This window comes from Capsicum annuum, chromosome 6 (genome assembly GCF_002878395.1).
Source record: "Capsicum annuum cultivar UCD-10X-F1 chromosome 6, UCD10Xv1.1, whole genome shotgun sequence".
NCBI lineage: Eukaryota > Viridiplantae > Streptophyta > Magnoliopsida > Solanales > Solanaceae > Capsicum > Capsicum annuum.
This window is the reverse complement of record NC_061116.1, coordinates 188468444-188493630: the sequence shown is the minus strand read 5'-3', so window position 1 is coordinate 188493630 and position 25187 is coordinate 188468444. Positions and strand designations below refer to the sequence as shown.

The 25187-nt window shown below is 37.4% G+C and overlaps 3 protein-coding genes across 9 annotated transcripts in view; 2 read left to right on the top strand and 1 right to left on the bottom strand.

Annotated features, from left to right (window-relative positions):
- The first annotated feature begins 1605 nt into the window (after positions 1 to 1605).
- On the top strand, positions 1606 to 2878 carry LOC107872849 (probable sugar phosphate/phosphate translocator At4g32390). Its single transcript, XM_016719482.2, has one exon. The coding sequence runs from the start codon at positions 1673 to 1675 to the stop codon at positions 2717 to 2719; it is 1047 nt and encodes a 348-aa protein (XP_016574968.2). The 5' UTR covers positions 1606 to 1672; the 3' UTR covers positions 2720 to 2878.
- Positions 2879 to 4124: 1246 nt separating this feature from the next.
- LOC107872848 (pentatricopeptide repeat-containing protein At4g21065) lies at positions 4125 to 7058 on the bottom strand. Its single transcript, XM_016719481.2, has one exon. The coding sequence runs from the start codon at positions 6742 to 6744 to the stop codon at positions 4969 to 4971; it is 1776 nt and encodes a 591-aa protein (XP_016574967.1). The 5' UTR covers positions 6745 to 7058; the 3' UTR covers positions 4125 to 4968.
- Positions 7059 to 8073: 1015 nt separating this feature from the next.
- LOC107872850 (AFG1-like ATPase) overlaps positions 8074 to 25187 on the top strand; it is a 26242-nt gene continuing 9128 nt past the window's right edge. For 3 of the 7 annotated variants that reach the window (XR_007056530.1, XR_007056531.1, XR_001675005.2), the window contains exons 1-8: positions 8074 to 8358; positions 12180 to 12316; positions 12410 to 12546; positions 12849 to 13024; positions 13170 to 13249; positions 14339 to 14596; positions 16491 to 16601; positions 16825 to 16947. Coding sequence is in view for 4 of the 7 variants with exons in the window: in XM_016719488.2 (XP_016574974.2) it covers positions 8181 to 8358; positions 12180 to 12316; positions 12410 to 12546; positions 12849 to 13024; positions 13170 to 13249; positions 14339 to 14596; positions 16491 to 16601; positions 16825 to 16947 (1200 nt within the window). In the remaining 3 variants the exon portion in view is untranslated. The remainder of the gene's footprint in view (positions 8359 to 12179; positions 12317 to 12409; positions 12547 to 12848; positions 13025 to 13169; positions 13250 to 14338; positions 14597 to 16490; positions 16602 to 16824; positions 16948 to 25187) is intronic. The other 4 variants (XM_016719488.2, XM_016719483.2, XM_016719484.2 and 1 more) reach the window with 4 other exon arrangements.

Sequence of the window (25187 nt, the reverse complement as noted above, 5' to 3'; positions counted from 1 at the left end):
AAAAAAAAACACGAGTACTTCATTAATTTTTCTTAAAACTAATTCTTACCATATATTTGTTGTTAGTTGTCACCGTATATTTTAAAATTTCTTAATTTGTAAAACTTATCATATATATGAGGATTTCTTACTTTAAAATATTATAAACATAATTAAATAATAATTTTAAAAAAGAAGAAAAAATAATTTTATATATTGCGAAGTATTTTAATAAAGAACAAAAATTTTGAATTACTTTGTAAGAGTCTTTACACATAACTTCATAACTATATAACTGAGTAAATTCCTCATATTGTCACTCAACTTAAGGAAATATCCCAATAAAGTCATTTATCTTTTTTTTGTTCCAATAATATCATCGAACTTTATGCATTTTTCTTAAAAATCAATAATTGCTAAAAGTGACTCAAGATGAGAGAAAATGATCAAAAAAGTCCCTTAAGTTTGAACGTTGAATTTAAATGATCCTTATTAGCTAACAATACGAAATATCAATAACTTTTCAACTATAAAACTTAGTGAGTGCAATCTTCTTTCAACTTCTAACTGCGATATTAAATCTAACAACGTTCACAAAAAATTACAATTAAAATTGTTAGAAATAAATTTATATGTACTGCATTTATTTGGAAACTTAGGAGTTCAATAATAAAATAATATTCTATATTTATTCATTTTAGGATTAATCTTTATTTTTGATAAAATAGTCCAAGTAAGTTGTTAGTTTCTTCTATTTTAAATTATTATCGAAAAAAATTATAATTCATACAGAATCCTACAAATAAAAAAAAAAATAGGATCTCTTGCTAGTAGAAGAACAAGATATAAATATTTTAAAGAATTTTTATTTTAAAAAATAATGCATATTAACAAATACCATGACAATAACATCAATCATTCACTATCAAATAAAATTAGGTGATTTTATATAACTATTTCGTAACTTAAATATGTTTTAAGGCTTCAATATTATTTTTATCAATCTTGTGATATTATTTTAGAGAAAATTATATCGCCTCGTCAACTTGACTGTAAAAATTGAATACATTTACCAATTTGGACAATAAATGTACTTCTTATTTATTTCATTTAAAATATAACTACCTATTTTAAGCTCTAATTTAACATTCTTTGTCTTTTTAGTTCATTTTTAATATTATGATTTCTGTTCACTTTAAATTATATTATGCACTTATTGATAAAATATATTAAAACTAATTTAAGAAGTAAAAAGGTAAAAATAATTGAAGGCCTATTAATATTTCATGTAAAAATAAGGACTATTTAAATTCAAATTTCAAATTTGATGGACTATTTTGATCATTTTTTGAGTCACTTTTAACAATTATTAGTTTATAAGTAAAATGAAAAAACTTGAATGATATTATTGGAATAAAAAAAAGATAATTGACTTTAATGAAACATTTTGCTAAGTTGAGTGACAATAAAAGGAATTGACTCCCATATAACTATTAGATGCTAATAATTAAATTGTCATTTATAAGTATCCTAATTGTATTAAATTAGATTTACCACAATTATAATTATACTCAAATTACATAATAACACTTCCCTACATATATCCTTCACCCTTTCCCCCTTCTCATCAAACTCTCAATATCACCCTTTCCCCCACCCCCAACCCTTCCTTCCTCCACCGTGTACCACCACCATGATGGCAAAAGCCACCGCCCACTCCGGCGGAGTACTGAAAAAAATAATTCTTTCATACACTTACTTAGCCATATGGATTGTCCTTTCTGCTACAGTAATTGTATACAACAAATATATTCTTGATAAAAAACTATACAATTGGCCTTTTCCAATTTCCCTTACAATGATTCACATGGCTTTTTGTTCTTCATTAGCTTTCCTCATCGTACGTATCCTTAAACTTGTCGAGCTTTTCACCTTGTCCAGAAAAGTCTACTTAACATGTGTGCTTCCTATTGGTGCACTTTACTCACTTTCATTATGGCTATCAAATTCTGCTTATATTTATCTATCTGTTTCATTCATCCAAATGCTTAAAGCATTAATGCCTGTTGCTGTGTATACCATTGGTATATTGTTGAAAAAAGATAGTTTCAAGAAATCTACCATGTGTAACATGTTGGCTATTTCAGTTGGGGTAGCTATAGCTGCTTATGGTGAATCGAAGTTTGATGCGTATGGTGTTACGCTGCAGTTGCTTGCGGTTGTGGTTGAGGCAACTAGGTTGGTGATGATACAGATCTTGTTGAGTTCAAGAGGAATTAAACTGAACCCTATTGCTACATTGTACTATGTTGCACCAAGTTGTTTGATTTTCTTGTCAATGCCGTGGGTATTCGTGGAATATCCGGTGTTGAGGGAAAGTTATATGAGGGGTGTTGGATTAAATGTTGATTTTACGATATTTGGTACTAATTGTTTGTGTGCATTTGCATTGAACTTGGCTGTTTTCTTGGTTGTTGGAAAGACATCAGCATTGACTATGAATATTGGTGGGGTGGTTAAAGATTGGTTGCTTATAGCATTTTCTTGGTCAGTTATTAAGGATTCTGTGACACCATTGAACTTGATTGGTTATGGATTGGCATTCTTGGGAGTTGCTTATTATAATCATCAGAAATTGCAGATGTTGAAAGCTAAAGAAACTGCAGAAAAGAAGAGTGCTCAGCAGAATGATGAAGAAGAAGGTGTGGTTTTGTTGACAGAAAAGAGAACAGAAGGGTGATGCAAACGCCTAGTTTTTGAGTTTGGTTGAAGAAAATAGGAATATTGAGAAAAGGGTATGAAGTAGTACTAATTAAACTTTATATTAGTGGCAGGATTTTTTTTTTTTTGGTTCTTGTGTTTGAGTGCAAATTTATAAATTTATGTGTTACTCCTAGTAGTTAAAGAGTTAATATTTTAGATACCTTTATAGCTGTTTCTATGATTCTATGTTTGTTCAGCTTACAAGTTTTGCCTGATGACAATCTTTTTTCTCCTTCCCTCTTCCACTGTGAAGGAGTTGTGAAGGTATTCTGGGCTTGGTTTGTAAGTTGCAACAACTCCCTTCCACTCCAAAATATTTTCAAAAGTCAATTTAACTAATTTTCGAAATAAAATTAGATTAAATTAACTTCTTTCCTAGTCGGGATATGGTACATGACGGGATCCAACCCCATTTTGGAGAGGCATAGTTAATATATATTGGAATTTTGTTACATCGCCAAAATAATAAAGTTTATGAAGTAATAATTAATATTACTAGTTACCGGTGCATTGATAGTAACAATCTTGTGATAATTTTTTTCCTTTAGTTCATTGATGATAATTTTGTTTTCTTAGTTCATTGATCCTTTAACTGTTTGAAGAAAAAAATATTCATAACTATTACGTGAAGGTCACCTTACTATAATTAGAAAAAACATTACTTCAAAATTCCCTTTTTTATGTTTAATAAAATTATTTACGACCACAAAATTTTAAACCATAAATTTCAAAAGTCTTTTTTTTTTCTCTTAAATATTATGTCAAGTCAAAGGATGCCACGTAAAATGGGAAGGAGGATTTAATACTTTTTTTTTTCTGCTAAGTTAAAATTTTTGAGCATAGCCGGCATAAGTTCATAGGAGTCTCATTTTTATTGGGATAATTTTATCCTTTCCTCTTTCTACAGACTGAAATAACACACTTTAATGCAAGTGAACTCATGATTCTTGCAATAAAGTTAACTTTTAAGCCATAAATGTTGCCAACTTTTACACAAACAACTTTTTATTCCTATCACTACCAAGGTCGTCACTTATTATTTGTGAACCTTTATGCATTTTGAATTCTAGTCCATTTTATGATTTCAGTGGTGTTTGGAGCATGATTGTTCATGAATCATGAACTTTTAAGACATTTCAACGTGACATTGATGGATGTTTCCATGTATCCGGTTAAGCAAGCCCTGCTCGCCAACTTTCACCTGGATTAAAAAGATGAATGCCTAACGTGAAGTGTGATAAGGTAAAAAGCTAGTGTAGCAGCTGCGCAAAAACTCTTAACATTTCACGCCATTTCTCTTCTTGTTCATTGTTATTTCTCATCATATATGGATGAATCTAACGGAAGTTGTAATACATTGGAGTCCACAGTAGTAGTTCTTCGTAGAACTTCAAAGAAAACTATTTTTCTCGTATTTGGCAGATTGAATAATCAATACCAACAATATGGTTTTTTAAGCAAAATATGTGCCTGCATCCTTCCTTTAATTTTAAAGAAAAGATGAGATTTTACGAATCAAAGCCATTTACAAATACATAATCTTAACAGCGTCTTCCTTGACAAAGGAACATTCATCCAATAGCACAAAGCTCCTGCTATATGTAGGCTCTGATGAAGGGTCATACCATATTTGATCCATCATATGTAACCTTATATTTCTACGAGAGGTTGTTTCCATGGCTTGAATCCGTGACATCCTGGTGAAACAACTCTTACAGTTGCTCCAAGGCTTCCCTTCTCAAAGCATCTTCCTGAGCTGAGCTAAATTTATTACGGATATTCCAACTATTATTATGAGCACTAGCTCTGTTTGTCAATTGTAAAACCCTCATGCATCCATCACCTTTGTTCAGGATTAATGTCATGTACAAGTCAAAGACAACCAATTGAGTATACCTGCATTCACGATGATGTTTAAGGAAGCCAAGCATGCCAGAATGCCATGATTAACAACATCTTCATCGAAACAATGCCTCCACAGAGATACCAAGATACAGCAGGAACTCATAGGTGAAGCACAGCCTACAACAGCCAAAATAATGTCCCACAGGTTCTGGGTTTAGACCGTCTCAAGTTATATCTTCTTTTGTGGCATCACACTTTTAGTTTCATCATTTATGCAAGAAGATCATGCATATTGAATAAGCCTCTCTGCTAACAATGCTAATGAAAAGATACTCTTGGCTTGACATGACTGATATTGATCTCAACGTCATGCACATTAAGCTACCAGAAATCTTTGCATGAGCAAACCCCATCTATGAAGCGGTGAAATCGGTTCCTGTCCCTAACCAATATTTCTCGCTTGTAGGCCTTCGAGATGAATTTAGTTGCAGAGTGGCAATCTTCACAGACTCTTAAGTTTTTCACTATTCGGATAGGAGTTCCAGGAGGTGTCTTCATAAGGGCAAATGCAATAGCAAGCTTTTCGCTGTGCCTATTTACAGCCCCCTCTTTATCTTCCTCATCGAGATCAAGTAGCACTTCTGATGTTGAAGCAACAAATCCAGCTCTTCTAATCTCCTTACCAATGTCATCCACCATCTGATGAATAATTTTGTACTCACTATGACTTTTGTCTCCCGACACAAATTCAAAGATTTCACTGGCTAGCTCAATCATAGTACTCCCTGGAACCTTTCTCATCCCCTTCTTCGCCATCACTTCCCTAATCATGATCTTCTTCTCCCAAGAAAACATTTTTGCATAAATGTTAGAAAGTAGTATGTAATTAGAGTCGTGTGTTGGCTCATGTTTTATCACCTCTTTTGTTATTTTTTCACCAAGCTTCAGCTCACCATGAGCACGACAAGCAGTAATAAGTGTTCTCCAAATTACTGGATTTGGCTTGATAGGCATTCTCTGAACAAAATCCAATGCTTCTTGCACAAGTCCAGCTCTGCATAATAGATCAACCATGCATCCGTAGTGTTCTATCTTAGGCGATATCCCAAATTCCTTCGTCATCGAATGAAAATATCCTTTACCTTGCTCAACTAAAGCAGAGTGGCTACAAGCAGTAAGTAACCCAATAAAGGAAACATCATCAGGTACAACCCTGTCTTTCTTCATCTCCTCAAATAACGAAACAGCCTCAGTTCCTCGTCCATGCATTGCCATACCGTCTATAACGGAAGTCCAAGAAACAATATTCCTTTCGCTCATACTCCTAAACAAACTCAAAGCTTTATCAACATCACCACATTTTGCAAACATATCAATTAAAGCATTCCAAAGAACAACACTCTTCCGAACATTCTTCCGCTTGATATACCCCTCGAGCCACTTCCCTAGCTCGAGCGCACCCAAATCTATACACGCAGACAACAAACAAACTATCGTAACTTCATCAGGTTCCACCCCAACAACCTGCATTTCCCTAAACAACCTTACACCTTCACTAGCCAAACCCCATCTCACATAACCACCAATCATCGCACTCCACCCTACCGAATCCCACTTAGGCATTTCATCGAACACCTTCCGCGCATACTCAACCCCACCATTACAACAGCAATACATATGCACCAACGTATTCAAAACATGAGAATCGTCATCAAACCCAAATTTCACAACTGACCCATGAACCGTTTCCCCTAATTTCAACTCACCGAGTCCAGCAACAGCCTTAAGCACAAAAGGGTACGTAAACTTATTCGGCCAAATACCATACCTCAACATTTTACAATAAAAAAACAACCCATCAACCTTAAATTCATTAGTAAAAGCGTAACTTCGTATAATGGTGTTGAAAAGAAAGGCATCAAAGAAACGGGGTTCAACATACGGGGAGAAAATCAATGATGAAGCGTGAGAAACGGCGTTATAGTTAGAGGAAATGGAGGTGAATTTAGTGAGGAGAAGGGGATTGTTTTGAAGGCCTGATTTGATGATATGGGATTGGAGTTGAAGGAGTTTGGGTAGAGAATTACAGAGTTGGAGGAGCGATAAGCAGTATTGCTCTGCTGCTCGTATGTTTGATTTTGAGGGTAAATGCTGCATTTGTTTGATGCCATCAATGCTAGTATATGACTTTCATTCTCCAAAAATGATGTACTACTGGTACTGGGTCAGCTCTTCTTTGCAATTTGTACACATTTGGTGGCAAGTCCGCTTCTTCACAGTGTCGAGACTGTCACTTCTTGAGATTGAATTGAACCAAAGCGAGGTGTGTAGCATAAAGGAATGAAAGAGCAAGGCTTGACCCAATACGTTTTGTTTGGAGGGATGGTTGTTGCATATTGTTTTACAAAACTTACATGTATTGTATTCTGTGGACTTGACGCATCCTTATATGCATTTTGAAGCACAATAATGAATGCAATAATAAAACACTGAAATTCCATATATATTACTTCATCTCATATTTATAATTGAGGCTAGTAATAATTACTTTATTCCTCCCAAATTATTCATTCCAAATTAAAATAATGCAGTAACGGAATTAAGATATTCACGAAAAAGTTTATAAGTAAATATATATACCTAAAAAATAACTTTAACCATACATATATAACATAATTTTTCGCCGAAGGGGTTCAGATGAACCCTCGGTAAAGGGTAGATCCGCCACTGAGATGACACATTAATTAAAAAAAATAATTAATAATATGACTAGTTTATTATAGTACTCTATTAAATAATTTTTACATTTTAATTTAAAGTAACTAATGCAAAGGTTAAAACACGATTTTTTTTTGTTTCTTCTTGATTAATGAAAAAAGATAAGTAAAATGAGAAATCAAACTAGAAAATTTGGGACAGAGAAAGTACTTAACTTTAATTTGGAGAACTGAAATCATTTATGCACTATTTAATAATTTCTAAAAGCATGGATATGTTTAATGGTCCTATCAATGATAAAATGGTAAACACATGTATAAAATATTTTTAATTTTGAAACTTGAACAATTAAATTAAAATAAATATTTTTAAAAAGAATGACAATTAATAGGAAATGAAGTGGGTAACAAACAAAGACAACAACAACAATAATAAATTCAGTGTATTTTCATATAGTGAGGTCTGGGAAGGGTAAGATGTACGCAATCCATACTTATTTATATTTAAACTATATCTTTTTCGTTTATCTTTACTTGTTTATTTTTTTTCCTATTGATACAAGAATTGAAAAATAGTAAATAATATAGATAATTTGAACATATTATTCTTTGAATATAATAAATTTAATATTTTAAAAATATATTAGATAATGAATTATATTTAATATAAAAATAAAATAAATAAATTATCATTAATTTTATAAAATAGGCAAATATTATCAAACATGTGAAAATAGAAAAATTTGAGAATTATTAAGGTAAGGTTAGGTGAATTAAGGTGATGATGGAGAGAGAGAGGACAAAAACGAGTGGACCCTGGTATGGCCACGTCTGTCCTTTTCGTTTCCTCCTCCAACAAATTGGCGCACTTTTCTAATGAATCCCCATTCTTCCTTCTCAACCAGTTTTCGGTCTGTTGGTGAAATGAGGAAGCTTTCTCTGTTTTTTTCTATTCGATTCGCTCATAATTCATCCAAATTTCGCAATATTGTTAATAATAATAATGCTCCTTGTTCTTACAGCAATTCCCCTTCTCCTTCCAACAATCCTCCTGGTCAGTCCCCTCAATTCTCTATTCTCTTGTATTCACTTTTATCACACTTTCAGTTTTTCCTTCCTCTACTTTCTACTGAATAGGCACGTATCTCATGGAATTAGTCAGCTGGTTCAGACACAATAAGATTTTTTCCTAAATCTTAAGAGAGTTTGTTGTGGAATTGATTGAAGATACATTCGGTTGTTACATGAACACTGCTAGTTGTTCGTTAATCTGGTGTGAGTAATTATCATTTCCTATCGAATTGAGCTAGAGCTGGAGAAGGTTAATCGGTAAAATTAAGTGTGTAACGGGCCGGGGGGGGGGGGGGGCTTACTTGCTTATTTCGTAAGCAATTGTCATTTTCATTATACTAAGATTAGGTTAATCTAGTGCCACGGCACTATGTATATACTTGAAAGTGTGACTCATCGCAGCAATAGGTGTGGAAATGCACCTATTGCTGAAATGCAATGCTCGAGAAAATGGAGAACTTTTAAATTTTGTTCTGCATGAGAAATATACAATGCGTGTGTGTTTTAGGGTCTGTTGCTTCAGTAAGCTTCTGCTCCACACTTGTTTTGACAAAGTGCATCGAGTCAATTCTTGAATTATGTATCTGTTTAGCTGTTTCCCCTTTAAGCTGATGAATTGGCAACAGATTGTCCATTATAAGATATAGAACGAGAAAGGACACACTGGTATTTCACTTAACGGCCGAAACCCACTGAGGTGAGATTAGACGGGGTTGTGATGCCTAAGTTCAAACAATTCAGATATTTAGGCTCGTTATTCTAGGAGAATGGAATGATCGATGAAGATATTGCAGATAGAATCAAAATCTGTTTTTTTTTTTTGGTAATAAAGAGATATTATCTTATACTAATATGCGTCATTACAGAGAAGTGTGGCATTATAGCCACTAGCATTGTTCGAAGGAGTATTAAACAAGGCAGTAGAAATAGAGTTTTGGGATGGCCTCTTTAGCCTAGTAAAAGTAGTTCTGGCCTTGTCTATTTCCATTCGATGGGATACAAACAAAGGTGGAACTAACGTATTATAATAATGAAAAGGAATGCAAAGCGAAGACCAGAATGATTGGCCCCTAGTATGGCCACGTCTGTGATTTTCTTGCCTCTTGAACAAATTTGTAACAAACCGGGTACCCCGTTCTTTCTGCTCTTGTGATTCGAAACAAGGACCTGTATCGGTTGGTGAAATGAGAAAGCTTTCTGTTTTTCTTTCTATTGGATTCTCTAATAGACCCTCCAAATACTGCAGCAGCAATAACAATAATAATGCTCTTTATTTTTACAGCAATTCCCCTTCTCCCTCGAACAATCCTCCTGGTCAGTCCCCCTGTCCCCTCATTATTCTCTCTTGTCTATTTAATTTTTTTAACTTAAAACAGAAGTTGATGGGCCTTTACTTGGATAAATGGGCGGCACTCTATACCTCTTTAAATGTGATTTCATTGGAAAGATTGCTCCTTTTTGCTGTTATATTTTTATCTGAGTTTCAGCTTTTTGTTGTCCATCTGTTTTCTAGTGAATAAGCTATGAATTCAGGTGTCTGTAACAATTCTTGATGATTAAATTGGATTTCATGAAAATTGGACCAAAGTTGAATCAAATGCAAGTGTGTGATTGTAACTCTATATACATCAACACCCAAATTAGCAGATTCAGATCAAGTATAAAGAGGAGAATTATAATTTTTTCTAATTAAGAGAATTTTTTGTGGAATTGTTTAAAGCTAATAGTCAATCTAGTGTGAATAATCTTCGCTTCCTATCAAATTGACTTAGAGATACAAAAACATATACACAAGTGGTGTTTAGGGAGAGTAGATTGTACACAGACCTTATCCCTATCTTGGGACGTAGAGAGGTGGTTTGTAATAGACTCTCGTCTCAAGGAAAGGCATATCAAAGCAAAAATAATGGAAGTGAGGAAAACATGGCAAAATACTAAGAAAGCATGATAAATTGAGGTAGAGCTGGGAGAAGGTAAATTGGTATAGTTTAGGTGTCAGGGGGAATTAACTTGCTTATGTCGTAGCCAATTGCCATTTTCATCTCCACCGAGATTGGCTATTCTAGTGCTCCTGTGTATATTCTCGAGTGTGATTCATCATGACCATAGACGTGAGCTTATCATTGTACGTCGGAGATGATAATGCTTGAGAGTACGGGTCTTCATTCACAGGGCGCTAGCAGAAGGCTCAATTATTTATGTGGACAAGGAAATTTTCATGGTTGATCATCATTGCGTCTTCCCTTTTATCTTTCCTCCCGTATCATACCTTGCCACAACCATAAAAGGTGAATTCTTAGGACACTATGATTGTGGAGGTGCAATGCTTGAGAAAGTTGAAAACTGTTAAATCTTAATCTAGATAAGAAATATACAATTTGAGTGTGTTTTAGATCTATTGCTTCAGTAAGCTTCTGCTGCACACTTGTTTAGCCAAAGTGCATCCAGTCAATTCTGAAATTACATATTTGTTTGTATCTAGTCTTGTTGTTCTAGGAGAATGAAATGATAAATGAAGATGCTACACATAGTATCCAAATTGAATGGTTGAAATTGAGAAGTGCTACCAGGTGTTATGTGATAGGAGGATGTGTATAAAAGTGAAAGATGAGTTCCCTGGACTAATTATATGACCAACAATGTTATATGAGTTGATATTGGGATGCTAAAGAGTCCAACACATCTAGAAAATGAGTGTGGAAGAGATGCAGATGTTAAAATGGATATGCAGTCATACAAGATTAGACTAGATAAAAAATAACCATAAGGTTCAAGTAGCACACATTGAGGATAAACTGAGAGGTGGTCGCTTGAGATGATTTGTCATTTCATGTGTCGACCTCCATCTGGTATAGGTCTATGTAGGCAATGTCAACTGTTTATAAATATGTTGTGTCATGTTAGTTTGATTACTTTAGCTTTTGTGCTTTCTAGGAGTCTTTTAGGCTAGTACAATTTTTTATGCCAGTAAAAGATCTATACAACTTCTAGTACTATTATTTTTATTTTGTTTGATGTAGTTGTTATAGCTCTTATTTGGTAAGTGAAACGTCTACAAATATTCTGTGCTTAGATTCTTTATATTACCAAATAAATGATAAGAAAAATCTTGAAAACTTATGTTCTTGCTGATAAAAGATTTTTATGTTCTATTCTCCTGTTGAAATATTTCAGTCAAGTATATAATCAATTCTTTTCTTGAGTTTTACTCATAGCAACTATTATGTCGAAGAAAGATTCATCTAATTAGTAATACATGTACACATAATGTGAAAGAGAGAAAAATTGAGTCTGAATTATATTCCATATTGATAGTTAACGGATACATGAATAATAGAAAAATTGTACGCATATTGGCAGGTTATTTTACTCTTCTCGTTGATCGTTCTTGTTTTATAAGCTTGCTCACTGTGGACATGACCCTCGATAGGAAGGTTTGGAGGAAGAATATTAGGATAGAGGGCTAAGGTGTGTGGTCAAGTCTTAGGCTGTAGTTAGGAGAGTTTGGTGTAGCTTGGTTGGTAATGCTAGGGTTGTGGGGAGGGGGTGTCCTTTGTTGGTTAATGTACTTTATTTTTGTGGTGGTTGTATCTCTGTTATTTTTATCATGTTGTATGCTTGCAACTTTTGTCTATTGTCCTTTGTCTTGAGCCGGGGGTCTATCGGAAACAACCTCTCTACTTCTTCGGGGGTAGTGGTATGGACTGTGTACATTTTACCCTCCCCAGACCCCACTATGTGGGAATATACTAGGTTTGTTGTTGTTGTTGTTGTTGTTGCAAAGTAATGCTGCTCTTTCTTCAGGACTTCTTGCACATTACAGGAGTCTTGTTGAACAGGGGAAGCTGCAGCATGATCCTTACCAGGAAAAGGTTGCTTCTGAACTAGAAAATCTGCTTGGAAGGTTGGAGCAATATGAAAAGGATATGGAGGAATATCATGTGAGAGTTTTATATTGTGATAATGAACTTCATATTGAAGTTATCGATTCAGTATTGTTCCGAAGGTTTTGTTTTTAATTTCCATGCTTTTAGGCAAAACTTGCACAATGGGAGGATAATAGGGAAAGTTGGAGGCGTAAGCTTCTTATGGAGGAAGCTGAAGCCAAACAACAAGGTGCATTTAAACCAATAAACAAATCTCGCAATATTTTCCAAAGATGGATGTCTCGGTTAGTGTACATTTTTCAACATTCTTATGAGAATGCTTTCCATGCAACAATTTTTGTTGGTCATAGTTTCTTTACTTTAAATAAACTTAGTCTTAATTTTTTCTTAACAAAGTGAAATAGTTTTGGTTCTCAAAGGGATCCATAAAGGAATTAAAGGGATATGGTGGTCTTACCTTCTTGAAACTTTGAACACGTTGAGTGTTTTGGTTTATCACATTCTCTTTTCTAAAGAAAGTATATCACTGCCGTAAGTATAAAGTATAAATTCAGTTGCTGTAATTATCATTTTCTTTTTGGCTCAGGAAACCAGAAGATGTGGAAGAAGGAGTGGGCAAATGGGTTTCATATCTCAATCGCGAGAAGAAGTTAGACTCACAAGTCGGTCGACGTCCTGCTGCTCCTCCAGCCCCAAAAGGGCTATATCTATATGGCAATGTTGGGAGTGGTACAATTGATTCTTGTCTATTTATACGGCATGGTAGATCATACATGCTGTACAAATTCATCTCATCCCCATTTTCTATAATGTTGAAAATTTACTTTTATTAGCTTTTATTATCAGTATCAGCCATGCTTCACTCAGAGACATAAACAAATCTGACTATTTATTGGACTTCATGTAGGGAAGACAATGCTTATGGATATGTTTTATAAGGCTAGTGAGGCAATTGTTAAACATCGAAGAAGGTTTCACTTTCACGAGGTAAGTGCTTGTTTGGGCCTATATTTTGACTTGATTTGTCACATTCCACATATCAACCAATCATTCAATCAATCGAACAACTACTCAAACCAAACTAGTTGGGGTCAGCTATAAGCCCTATATATCCATTCCACGCTCTTAAGAGACCCCCCGCTCCCTCTTTTTTTTTTTCAAACTGCTCTTTGAGGGCCCATTTCATGTCAGTACTTTTCATGTTCTATACATGCATGACAAAATTCATCTCAATTTCCTGAAAATTTTTGTCTGTCATATCCTGAACTGCACTTCCTCACAATTGTGTTTATAAGCAAAATTTCACAGGTCAAACTTGACAAATTGCAAGGCGAGACTGTCTATCCCACAACCACAAGTAGATGATATGTAGTATCCAATATTATTTTAGTATGTACAGAAATAATTGGTAGACCGACATTATTTTGATATGGAAAGTTAATAATTTGTAGTTTTCTGAAGTTGAAGTTGATAACAGGTAGTTGCTTAATAGGAAAATCTCCTAGTTCTTTATGTGAAGTGGTGCAGTAATAATCAGCAATAAAATACATCAGTCTATGAAGGATGAATGAGTAAGAGTTCCATGTGATACGAGGCAAAGCATACTGGAGTTGATGCACAAAATATTAAAACCCTTTTGGCACCTGATGGGCTACTGAATTTGTTTATATCTTCTGTTCCTATTCCACCATTTTGCTTCTGTGGTGAAATTATCTTAATAGTCTTGAAAAATATTGGTTTTGTCAGTCATTGTCGCTGGCATGAAGTGGGTCTAGTGTAATAAGAAATTTGCCAAGCTAGTATGGGTTTCTGAAATCGTCTGATCTAATATCTGATTACTCTCGAGTAGTTTGTCAAATTCTCTCATTTTTCAAGAAACATTAGGACTGAGACCTGTATAACATGTTTGAAGCATGCTTATTAAATGGACAAAGCACTATGTGTAGATGGTAATGTTTATCGGCTTATGCCATGCATTTCAATACTATGGTCAAACAATACGATCTCTCTGCTCTGTGATCTCAATATTTGTCATCTACTGCACTTCTGATATATTCAAGATGTTACAATTGGCAGGCTATGCTTGAAATTAATGAACACATGCATAAAATTTGGAAGAGTCAGATGGAACAAAAGTCTCTGCAGTCGAGTATTTCTGGTTGGGTCATGAATCTTCCTTTTGATTCAAAAGTTAAAGAATGGATAGCTGCTGAAGAAAGATATAAGCAAGAGGTGCAGATGAAAAACATTCTTCTGGACGTAGCTGACAAGTTTCTTGTTAACCAGGCAGATCGTAGGAGAGGTGCTAGCATCCTTTGCTTTGATGAAATACAGGTAAATACAGTTGGCTTTTGTTTACAACAACTTTTCTAATGGTCTAACCATACCACCACACAGTATAATTGTTACTGAACTTAAGTATGAAAATGTACTAGGTTTTTGCCAACTTCACATCTTCAGGAGCTGTCTTAATGAATTTATCAGGCACACTGGATCCAAAGAACATAATAAGAAGTTAGCTACGGTTAATAGCCCGCTTGGCCAAGCTTCTAAAATCAACTTATTTTCAAAGTGCTTATTTCAAAAGTGTTCTTTAATAAAGCACTTTTTGTGAGAAGCAGTTCGTGTTTGGCCAATAAATTCAAAAAACATTTTGAGCAACAATTGATGATTGGCCAAGCTTTAGAGAAGTGCTTTTAAGTGTATTTTTCTCAAAAGGGCTTTTCAAATAAGTGCTTTTAGGAATAGAGGTACCTGGTACTTGTTGCTGGTGGGGAGGTGGCATGTATCTCATGGAATTAGTCGAGGTGCACACAAGTTGGTCCGGACACCATGGTTATAAAAAAAAAAGTGCTTTTAGGAAGAAACTACTTTTTTAGCTTATGAAAAACAACTTTTACTTCTCCCTAAAAGCACTTATTTTCTCTCAAAAGCTTGGCCAAACATTTTTTTTTTTTAAAATGCACTTTTCAGAAAAATAAGCACTTTTGGGGAAAAATAAGCTTGGCCAAACATGGAACTCGGATCCAAAATAAGCCACAAAATAAAAAAAAGTGACCAAAATAGGCCACCTATTTAATAAGATCAAAAATAGGCTAAACGTAATAAATTATTACATTTTATATATATTTCTTAACGGTCAACTGACGGAAATGAATAGTAAACACTGTTTGTAAAATGTAATAAATTATTATGTTTTACAAATACTATTTGTAAAACGGAATGATTTATTACGTTTTCCACAAAAAAAAAAAAATTGTGTCACATCCATCTTTATGTCAAATCATGTAGTTTGTAATAATTTATTATGTTTTACAAATAGTGTTTGTACTTTGTAATAAATTATTACAAACTACACCTGTCCATTTCCCATCAACTTTACTTTCCCTCTTTTAAATGTAACCCCACCCCCACTCCATGCAGCTAACCGTCTCACCCCACCCCAACCCCTTACCGTATTTTAAAACTTTTTACTACTTTTTTGTAAAATGAAATTTTTAATTACGCATTCTGAATTTTTTTATTTATAAAAATTAACTTTTTAATACTATTTAAAATAAGGTAAGGGGTTGGGGTGGGGTGGGACGGTTAACTGTGTGGAGTGGGGTGGGAGTTACATTTAAAATAGGAAAAGTAACGTTGATGGGACATGGACATGTGTAGTTTGTAATAATTTATAACAAAGAACAAATACTGTTTGTAAAACGTAATAAATTATTATATACTACATGATTTGACATAAAGATGGATGTGACAACATTGTTTTTTTTTTTAAATTTTTGTGGAAAACGTAATAAATTATTATGTTTTACAAACAGTGTTTACTATTCATTTCCGTCAGTTGACCGTTAAGAAAAATATGTAAAACATAATAATTTATTATGTCTAGCCTATTTTGGTAACTTATTAAATAGTTGACCTATTTTGATCACTTTTTTTATTTCGTGGCTTATTTTGGTTCCGAGTTCCCAAACATGCTATAACTCAGCTTCAGTATTACATACTACCTCATTTAATCTGGTTAATATTATTGTTATAAATACACCATCCAGTATATGTGGAAGTCTTCCATTATTTGCTAGGGTTGTCTCCGCCTTCTCTATATTTTGTGTTGTGGAATTACAACATGAAAGGTGGACATACTCTCAAAGTTGTAGCAACTTATTAATGCTGGGTTATATGTTGTGAAATGAATCTGATGAAGATTGCCTTTTCTTTTGGGTGACAGACAGTTGATGTTTTTGCCATCGTGGCATTATCTGGAATTCTTAGCAGATTATTGAGTACTGGAACTATTCTGGTGGCGACCAGTAATCGTGCACCAACGGACTTAAACCAGGTGCATTTACTTCTGGAAAAGCAACACACTATTCTTTTTCATTCTCGAAGAGTATTCCATTTGCATTTTCAAATTCAACTCACTTGATTTTTGTTGCAAGTTTAGATGGAATATGAATAAAATGAAAGTCTCTAATTCAATGTGCTTGAAACATTGTTTACATTTATCTGTGATTATTCTTTTTCTGATCAAGTATTTGTTGTGACATTTCTTTGTTATTCAGGATGGTATGCAAAAGGAGATCTTTCAAAAGCTACTAAAAAACCTAGATAAGCATTGTGAAACTGTTCTCATTGGCAGTGAAGTTGATTATCGCCGCCTTATTGCTCAGAGATCTATAGACCAGGCAAGATTTTAAGGAATTTTACTTGTGCTCATATACACAACTTTTGTCTCCTGGCTAATCTGATATATAAATTCAATTGTAAACAGTAATAGCAGGCCTCTTTCTTGTTGGTTAAGAAGCCACATCTCTCGGCGGGGTGGGGAACTCGGAACCAAAATAAGCCATGAAATAAAAGAAGTGACCAAAATAGGCTACCTATTTAGTAAGTTACCAAAATAGGCTAAACGTAATAAATTATTACGTTTTATATATATTTCTTAACGGTCAACTGACGGAGATGAATAGTGAAAATACTGTTTGTAAAACGTAATAAATTATTACGTTTTACAAAAAAGTAATGTAAAACATAATAATTTATTACGTTTTACACAACAACAACAGACCCAATGTATTCCCACAAAGTGAGGTCTGGGGAGGGTAAAATGTACGCAGTCCATACCACTATCTCCGAAGAAGTAGAGAGGTTGTTTCCGATAGACCCTCGGCTCAGGCTAGAGAATAGTACACAAGGTCGTAGTGAAACATGAAGCAAGATGGATGACATAACATAAATAAGGAATAAGCAATAATAAAATAGATATCATAAAAATACGAAATAAGAGAAATATGAGTAATTCGAAATAAGAAATAAGAGATAGGACACCCACCTTGTAGTAACATGCACCCACAGACCAAAGACACTCACCACACACAAACTCTACTGACTAGGGGCTCCTACTAATAGACACAATCCTATGCTTACTAATCCGGCTACACAAGAGCTCTCCTAACATCTTGCTACAACCCACACACTCACACTAGCCTTCTACCTTTATCCACGACCTCCACACCTTCCTATCTAGGGTCATGTCCTCAGTAAGCTGAAGCTGCTCCATGTCATGTCTAATCACCTCCCTCCTGTAGTTTTTCGGCTTACATCTACTTCTTCTAAAGCCATCCAAAGCTAACCTCTCGCACCTACGAACTGGGGCATCCGTGCCCCTCCTCATCACATGCCCAAACCATCTCAGCCTTCCTTCTCGCAATTTGTCCTCCACCGAAGCCACTCCCATCTTCTCCCTGATAGTCTCATTCCTAACTTTATCCCCTCTAGTAAGTCCACACATCCAACGCAACATTCTCATTTCCGTCACTTTCAATCATTGAATGTGGGAGTTCTTGACTGGCCAACATTCCGCGCCATACAGCATGGCCGGCCAGACTGCCACTCTGTAGAACTTACCTTTAAGCTTAAGGTGTACCTTCTTATCACACAACACTCCCGATGCGAGCCTCCACTTCATCCAACCTGCTCCAATACGTTTAGAGACATCCTCATCAATCTCGCCATTCCCCTGAATTATAGACCCAAGATACTTAAAACTATCCCTCTTACAAACATCCTGGGAATCCAACCTCACCACCACTTCGTCCTGACTCGAGTTACTAAACTTGCATTCCATATATTCCGTGTTGGACCTACTCAACCTAAACTCCTTAGATTCAAGGGTTTGCCTCCAAACCTCTAGTCTTTCATTCACACCCTCCCGCGTCTCATCAATCAACACTACATCATCCGCAAATAACATACACCAAGGAACCTCACCTTGAATACTCAGAGTCAACACGTCCATCACCAATGCAAACAGAAACAGGCTAAGAGTCGATCCCTAATGCAACCCTGTCTCGATCGGAAAATGCCCTGAGTCTCCTCCAGCCGTCCTCACCCGAGTCTTTCCTCCATCGTACATGTCCTTAATAGCTCTGATGTACGCTACCGAGACCACTCTCACCTCCAAGCATCTCCAAAGAACCTCCCTAGGGACTTTGTCATACGCCTTCTCCAGATCTATGAACACCATGTGTAAATCCCTCTTCCTTTCCCTATACTGCTCCACCAATCTCCTCACCAGGTGGATTGCCTTTGTCGTCGAGCGATCAGGCATAAAACCAAACTGATTCTCCGAAATGGACACGACCCTCCTCAATCGCCGCTCAATCACCCTCTTCCAAATCTTCATAGTGTGACTCAACAGCTTAATATCCCTATAGTTGTTGCAACTTTGCATGTCACTCTTGTTTTTATATAACAGAATCATCGTACTCCATCTCTAAGCCTCGGGCATTCTCGCAGTCTTGAAAATATCGTTAAACAAATCGGTCAGCCACCTAATTGTTTTTATTACGTTTTACACGAAAATAAAAAAAATCAGTGTGTTATCACATCACTTTTTATGTCAAATCATATAGTTTGTAATAATTTATTACGAATTACATTACTTTTTAGAAGGGGAGCTTTGGAGTAACTGGTAAAGTTGCTGCCATGTGACCAGAAGGTCACGGGTTCAAGCCTTGGAAACAGTCTCTGGCAGAAATGCAAGGTAAGACTGCGTACGATACATCCTTGTAGTGGGGCCCTTCCCTGGACACCGCGCATAGCGGTAGTTTTAGTGCACCGGGCTACCCTTTTTTTTTACATTACTTTTTAAGCCTAACCCCTTTTACTTTATTTTAAAAATCATATAAATAATTCACCTGCCCCCGTCCGATCTAATTAACTTTATTTTAAACCTAACCCCCTTTATTGAACGTTTCCCTTTAGTTAGTTCCTTGAGAACTTTTCAGCGGCCCCCCACCCCAAGCAACGAATGAATTTTGTTTTCAACGGTGTCTTTGTAATAATCTTTTATGTTTTACACAAAAATTTTAAAAATAAAATAGAGAAGTAAGCTATTATTTGAAAGAATTGCATATTTTTTTTTCGTGTGTTAAAAATATGACATTATTTTTTTTAGTTAATGTTCCATAGTAGTTTTCGATTAGTGTTTTGAGGAGACTCACATGCACAAATACGTTTCTTATTATAATTAATGGAGTAAGAAATCTCAATTTAAGTTAGGGGTGTACAAAAATCGCACCGATAAAAATGTTATTGATTTATCGTAATTCGGTTAACGATTTTTTAATGATTTTGTTAAAAAAATTAAAATGTTAGTGATTCGGTTTCGATTATTTTTATAAATCAATAACCCAATAAGATTATACGAAATTATTATTTTACACCCCATATATATATAAATATATAAGTAGGATTTTGGTTGCAACTAAGATTCGGTTTCTTTTCATGTTAGTTACTTATCGATTTCTTATTGGTTAAATCGACAATAAAATCGTTAGGGACTAAAAATCGATAACCAATATAACTAAAAATATTAGAAGTTATCTTCTTCTCATATAGAAGCCAACAATAACCAAGAAATATTAGAAGTATAACTACAAATATATTGCTTTAATCAGCCAAAGACATATAACTACATTCGTCAAAATACATCATCTTATCAAACTAATGCACCATTACATAAGCCAACATCAATTTTCAATTCAACGACACTAAACGTAAATGAACAATCGCATTACATATCAAACTAATGCACAAAATTAACTTTAACATCATTTTGCCTTTCAAAGAACTAATTAAAGGGGAACGTTCAGTAAAGGGGGTTAGGTACGTTTAAAATACAGTAAATTTGATGGGACAGGGACATGAGTTATTTATATAGTTTATAATAATTTATTACGAACTACATTACTTTTTGTAAAACGTAATAATTTATTACATTTTACAAAAAGTAATGTAGTTCGTAATAAATTATTACAAACTATATGATTTGACATAAAGGGTGATGTGATAACACACTGATTTTTTTTTTGATTTTCGTGTAAAATGTAATAAATTATTACGTTTTACATTTATGTTTTACAAACAGTATTTTCATTGTTCATCTCTGTCAATTGAACGTTAAGAAAAATATATAAAACATAATAATTTATTACGTTTAGCCTATTTTGGTAACTTATTAAATAGGTGGCCTATTTTGGTTACTTTTTTTATTTCATGGCTTATTTTGGTTCCGAGTTCGGGGGTGGGGGGTAGAACTTTTGAGAAGAAACATGGACAAGCTTAGTGTAACCGAGCTGGTGCTTTTCACATGTCTAGCTACTAGAGGGGTGATTCTGATGGTGGATAATCTTAAGAAATGAAAAGTTGTCTTCATGAGCAGGTGTTTCCGATGTACTGACACTAGTGAGGACGTGGGTCGTATTCTGTAAATTGCAAATTAGCCACGAGGTTATGGGGGGTGTCCTTAGATGGTTTGGCGTCGCTTGGGTAATTCCGTGATCCGTGAAGGAGTTGATGTTCAGTTGGGAGAGTGGAGCTATGAGAAGAAGGAACAAGGCTTTACTCCTCTTGCTTTAATGTGGGTTATTTGAAAGAGAGACAGAGAACTTTTGAAGAGGTGGAGATGAGCTTTTCTCAATTGAGGAGTAGTCTCTGATCCCTTATTTTCTTTTGTTGCACCCATGTAGTTCCTGATTGTATAGAGGATTGGGTGTCTTTTGGAGTGACCCATATTTTTTAGGTGTCTCATTTTTGGTATATCTCTCGTATATGGCCAAGTAGGCCTTGTTACAACAACAACAACAACAACAAACCCAGTGTATTCCCACTTAGTGGGGTCTGGGGGGGGTAAGATGTACGCAGTCCATACCTCTACCTCTGATGAGGTAGAAAGGTTGTTTCCGAAAGACCCCCGGCTCAAGTCACGAGATATCACACAAACACATAGTACAGCACAGAAGCAGATGACATAACATAGATACGGCACCCATAAGGAATATAAAACAGAGTAAAGCATGAATGCAGGAATATAAAGCCGAGGAAAGCACACATATTCGTAATAAACATGGAACACGGAACACGGAACATTGAATACGGAATCATAACAGGAATACACCTCCACCAATTAATTCCCTACACTAGCGACCCGAACTGGCCCTAATCCTCTGCCGTAATTCGCATCTTCCAGACCTTCCTATCTAGGGTCATGTCCTCGGTGAGCTGTAACTGTTCCATGTCCCGCCTAATCACCTTACCCCAGTACTTCTTCGGTCTACCCCTACCCCGTCTAAAACCATCCAACGCTAGCCTCTCACACCTACGGACCGGGGCATCCATGCCCCTCCTCTTCACGTGTCCGAACCATCTCAATCGTGCTTCCCGCATCTTACACTCCACTGAAGTCACACCAACCTTCTCCTGGATAGTCTCATTCCGAACTCTATCCCCTCGGGTCAGTCCACACATCCAGCGCAACATCCGCATTTCTGCCACCTTCATTCTTTGGGTGTGGGAGTTCTTAACTGGCCAACACTCCGCTCCATACAGCAAGGCCGGACGGACTACCACCCTATAGAATTTGCCTTTAAGCTTGGGCGGCACCTTCTTATCACACAACACCCCCGATGCGAGTTTCCACTTCATCCATCCCGCCCCAATACGGTGCGAGACATCCTCGTCAATCTCACCGCTACTCTGGATCACGGACCCGAGATACTTGAACTTATCCCTCTTCCCAACCTCCTGTGCTTCTAGCCTCACTACTACCTCATCCTCCCGCCTCACGTCATTAAACTTACATTCCACATACTCTGTCTTGGTTCTGCTCACCCTGAACCCTTTAGACTCCAGAGTTTGCCTCCACAACTCTAATTTGTCATTCACACCCCCTCGAGTCTCATCTATCAGGACTACATCGTCTGCAAAAAGCATACACCACGGCACCTCCCCTTGGATACGCCGCGTCAACACATCCATTACTAACGCAAACAAAAAGGGACTAAGAGTAGATCCCTGATGCAATCCTGTCAGGACAGTGAAATGCTCTGAGTCTCCTCCCGCCGTCCTCACCTGGGTTTTCGCTCCCTCATACATATCCTTAATTACTCTGATATATGCCTGCGGTACTCCACTCACCTCCAAGCATCTCCAAAGCACTTCCCTGGGGACTTTGTCGTACGCCTTTTCCAGGTCGATGAACACCATGTGCAGATCCTTCTTCCTCTCCCTATACTGCTCCACCAACCTCCGTACCAGGTGGATTGCCTCCGTCGTCGAGCGGCCGGGCATAAATCCGAACTGGTTTTCCGAAATAGACACTATCCGTCTCAGCCTCACCTCGACCACTCTCTCCCAGATCTTCATAGAGTGACTCAGTAACTTAATCCCCCTATAGTTATTGCAACACTGAATGTCCCCCTTATTCTTATAGAGGGGGATCATGGTACTCCACCTCCACGCCTCGGGCATCTTTGCCGTCCTGAAAATTTCATTGAACAATGCAGTCAACCACCTGACACCAGCCTCTCCAACGAACTTCCAAAACTCCACCGGTATCTCATCCGGCCCCGTCGCCCTACCCCTTCGCATCCTGCGGACTGCCTGTCTAACCTCGTCTACCTTAAAACGTCTACAATAGCTAAAATCCCGACACTCCCCTGAGTGCTCCAGTTCCCCTAACACAATAGCTCTGTCCCCCTCGTCATTCAAGAGCCTATGAAAGTACGACTGCCATCTCTTCTTTATGTGGCCGTCCTCCACCAACACTCTACCGTCCTCCCCCTTAATGCACCTCACCTGATCGAGGTCACGACCCTTCCTCTCCCTAGCCTTAGCGAGTCGGAACAACTTTTTCTCCCCTCTTTTCCCCTGTAGCCCTGCATACAAGCTCTCAAAAGCGGCCGTCTTAGCTGCCGTGACCGCTGACTTCGCCTCCTTCCTCGCTAGCTTGTACTCTTTCCTGTTTACCCGCTTCTCTTCTTCGTCCTTACTTTCCACCAACTTAGCATACGCCTCTTTCTTGGTCTCCACTTTCTTCCCCACCTCTTCATTCCACCACCAATCCCCCCGATGATGTCCGGCCCGGCCCCTCGAAACACCCAACACCTCCCTTGCATTCTCCCTGATGCACGTTGCCGCCCTGTCCCACATGTTATCCACATCCCCCCTACACTCCCACACCCCCATTCCCGCCACCCTCTCCCCTATCTCCCACGCATTCACTGGCGTCAAACCGCCCCACTTAATTCTCGGTCTACACTCCTTACTCCTCCTCTTTCTATTCTTCTTTATACCCAAATCCATAACCAAGAGCCTATGTTGGGTCGAAAGATTCTCATTCGGGATGACTTTGCAGTCTTTACACAACGCCCTATCCCCTTTCCTAAGCAACAAAAAGTCAATCTGGGTCCTGGCTATCGCGCTCCGAAAAGTGATCAGGTGCTCGTCCTTCTTCGGGAAGCCCGAGTTTACCACCACCAGCCCAAACGCCCTCGCAAACTCCAATAGGGTCGCCCCCTCTTCATTTCTCTCCCCAAAACCAAAACCACCATGCACATCCCCAAAGCCTCCCGGTAGCGCCCCGATGTGCCCGTTGAAATCCCCTGCTACAACAATCTTCTCCGAACTGGGCACGCCTCTCACCACGTCCTCCAAAGCCTCCCAGAACCGCATCTTCTCCTCCCCCTCCGATCCCACATGCGGCGCATAGGCACTACACACGTTCAGGGTAAACCCCCGAATGACCAACTTAATAGTCATCAACCTATCGTTGATCCTCTTCACCTCCACTACCTGACCTCTAAGCTCTTCATCTACCAAGATGCCAACTCCATTCCTACGCCTGTCGCTCCCAGAGTACCACAGCTTGTAACCGTCCACATCCCTAGCCTTAGACCCTACCCACTTGGTCTCTTGGACACACGCAAGGTTGATCCTTCTCTTCCTAAGAATCTTCACCAGCTCTATGGACTTCCCCTGAAGGGTCCCTATATTCCAAGACCCAACCCTCAGCCTACCGTCGCTATCCACGCGCCCCCCACTACCCCCCCCTCGGCCAAACCTTGGCCTCCCACCCACTCCCGCTCTCTCCCCATCTCCCGCCCCCGCCACAGCCCCACGCCCCAACCCCCTCGGACATGACCCTAACCACCCATTACCACCCACAGCCACAACTACACGAAAAAATAGGAAAATATAAGGATATACCCGGTGGCAATATCAAAGCAGCAGCAAGGGGATACAGGGCACACACACGTTCAAAGGACTACTCCCGAAGCAAAACTAAGAAGCGACCACAGCAACAGCAACCACAGACAACAGACAATGTTCACAAATCCCACGCAAGTCAAGGTACACGGGCTACTACGAGCATAGTACTACGAATGGAATATGAAATAATGAACTAAAATGCAATATGAAATAGCGAAATAACAGAGGTTAGAAGTCACCGGATTTCGCTTGGGGCTGCGGCTGCTGGAGACGGCGTGGCGGGTGCAGGCGGAGTCTCGGCCTGTTGGAGACCAAGTTGGCGGCTGGAGACCGGGCGGCAGCTGGTTGAATGCCGGGTTGGGGGGGGGGGGGG

What these genes read in the sequence shown, in the direction of transcription:
- LOC107872849 (XM_016719482.2), top strand. Translation starts at nt 1,673, where the DNA reads ATGATGGCAAAAGCCACCGCCCACTCCGGCGGAGTACTGAAAAAAATA.
- LOC107872848 (XM_016719481.2), bottom strand. Translation starts at nt 6,744, where the DNA reads ATGCAGCATTTACCCTCAAAATCAAACATACGAGCAGCAGAGCAATAC.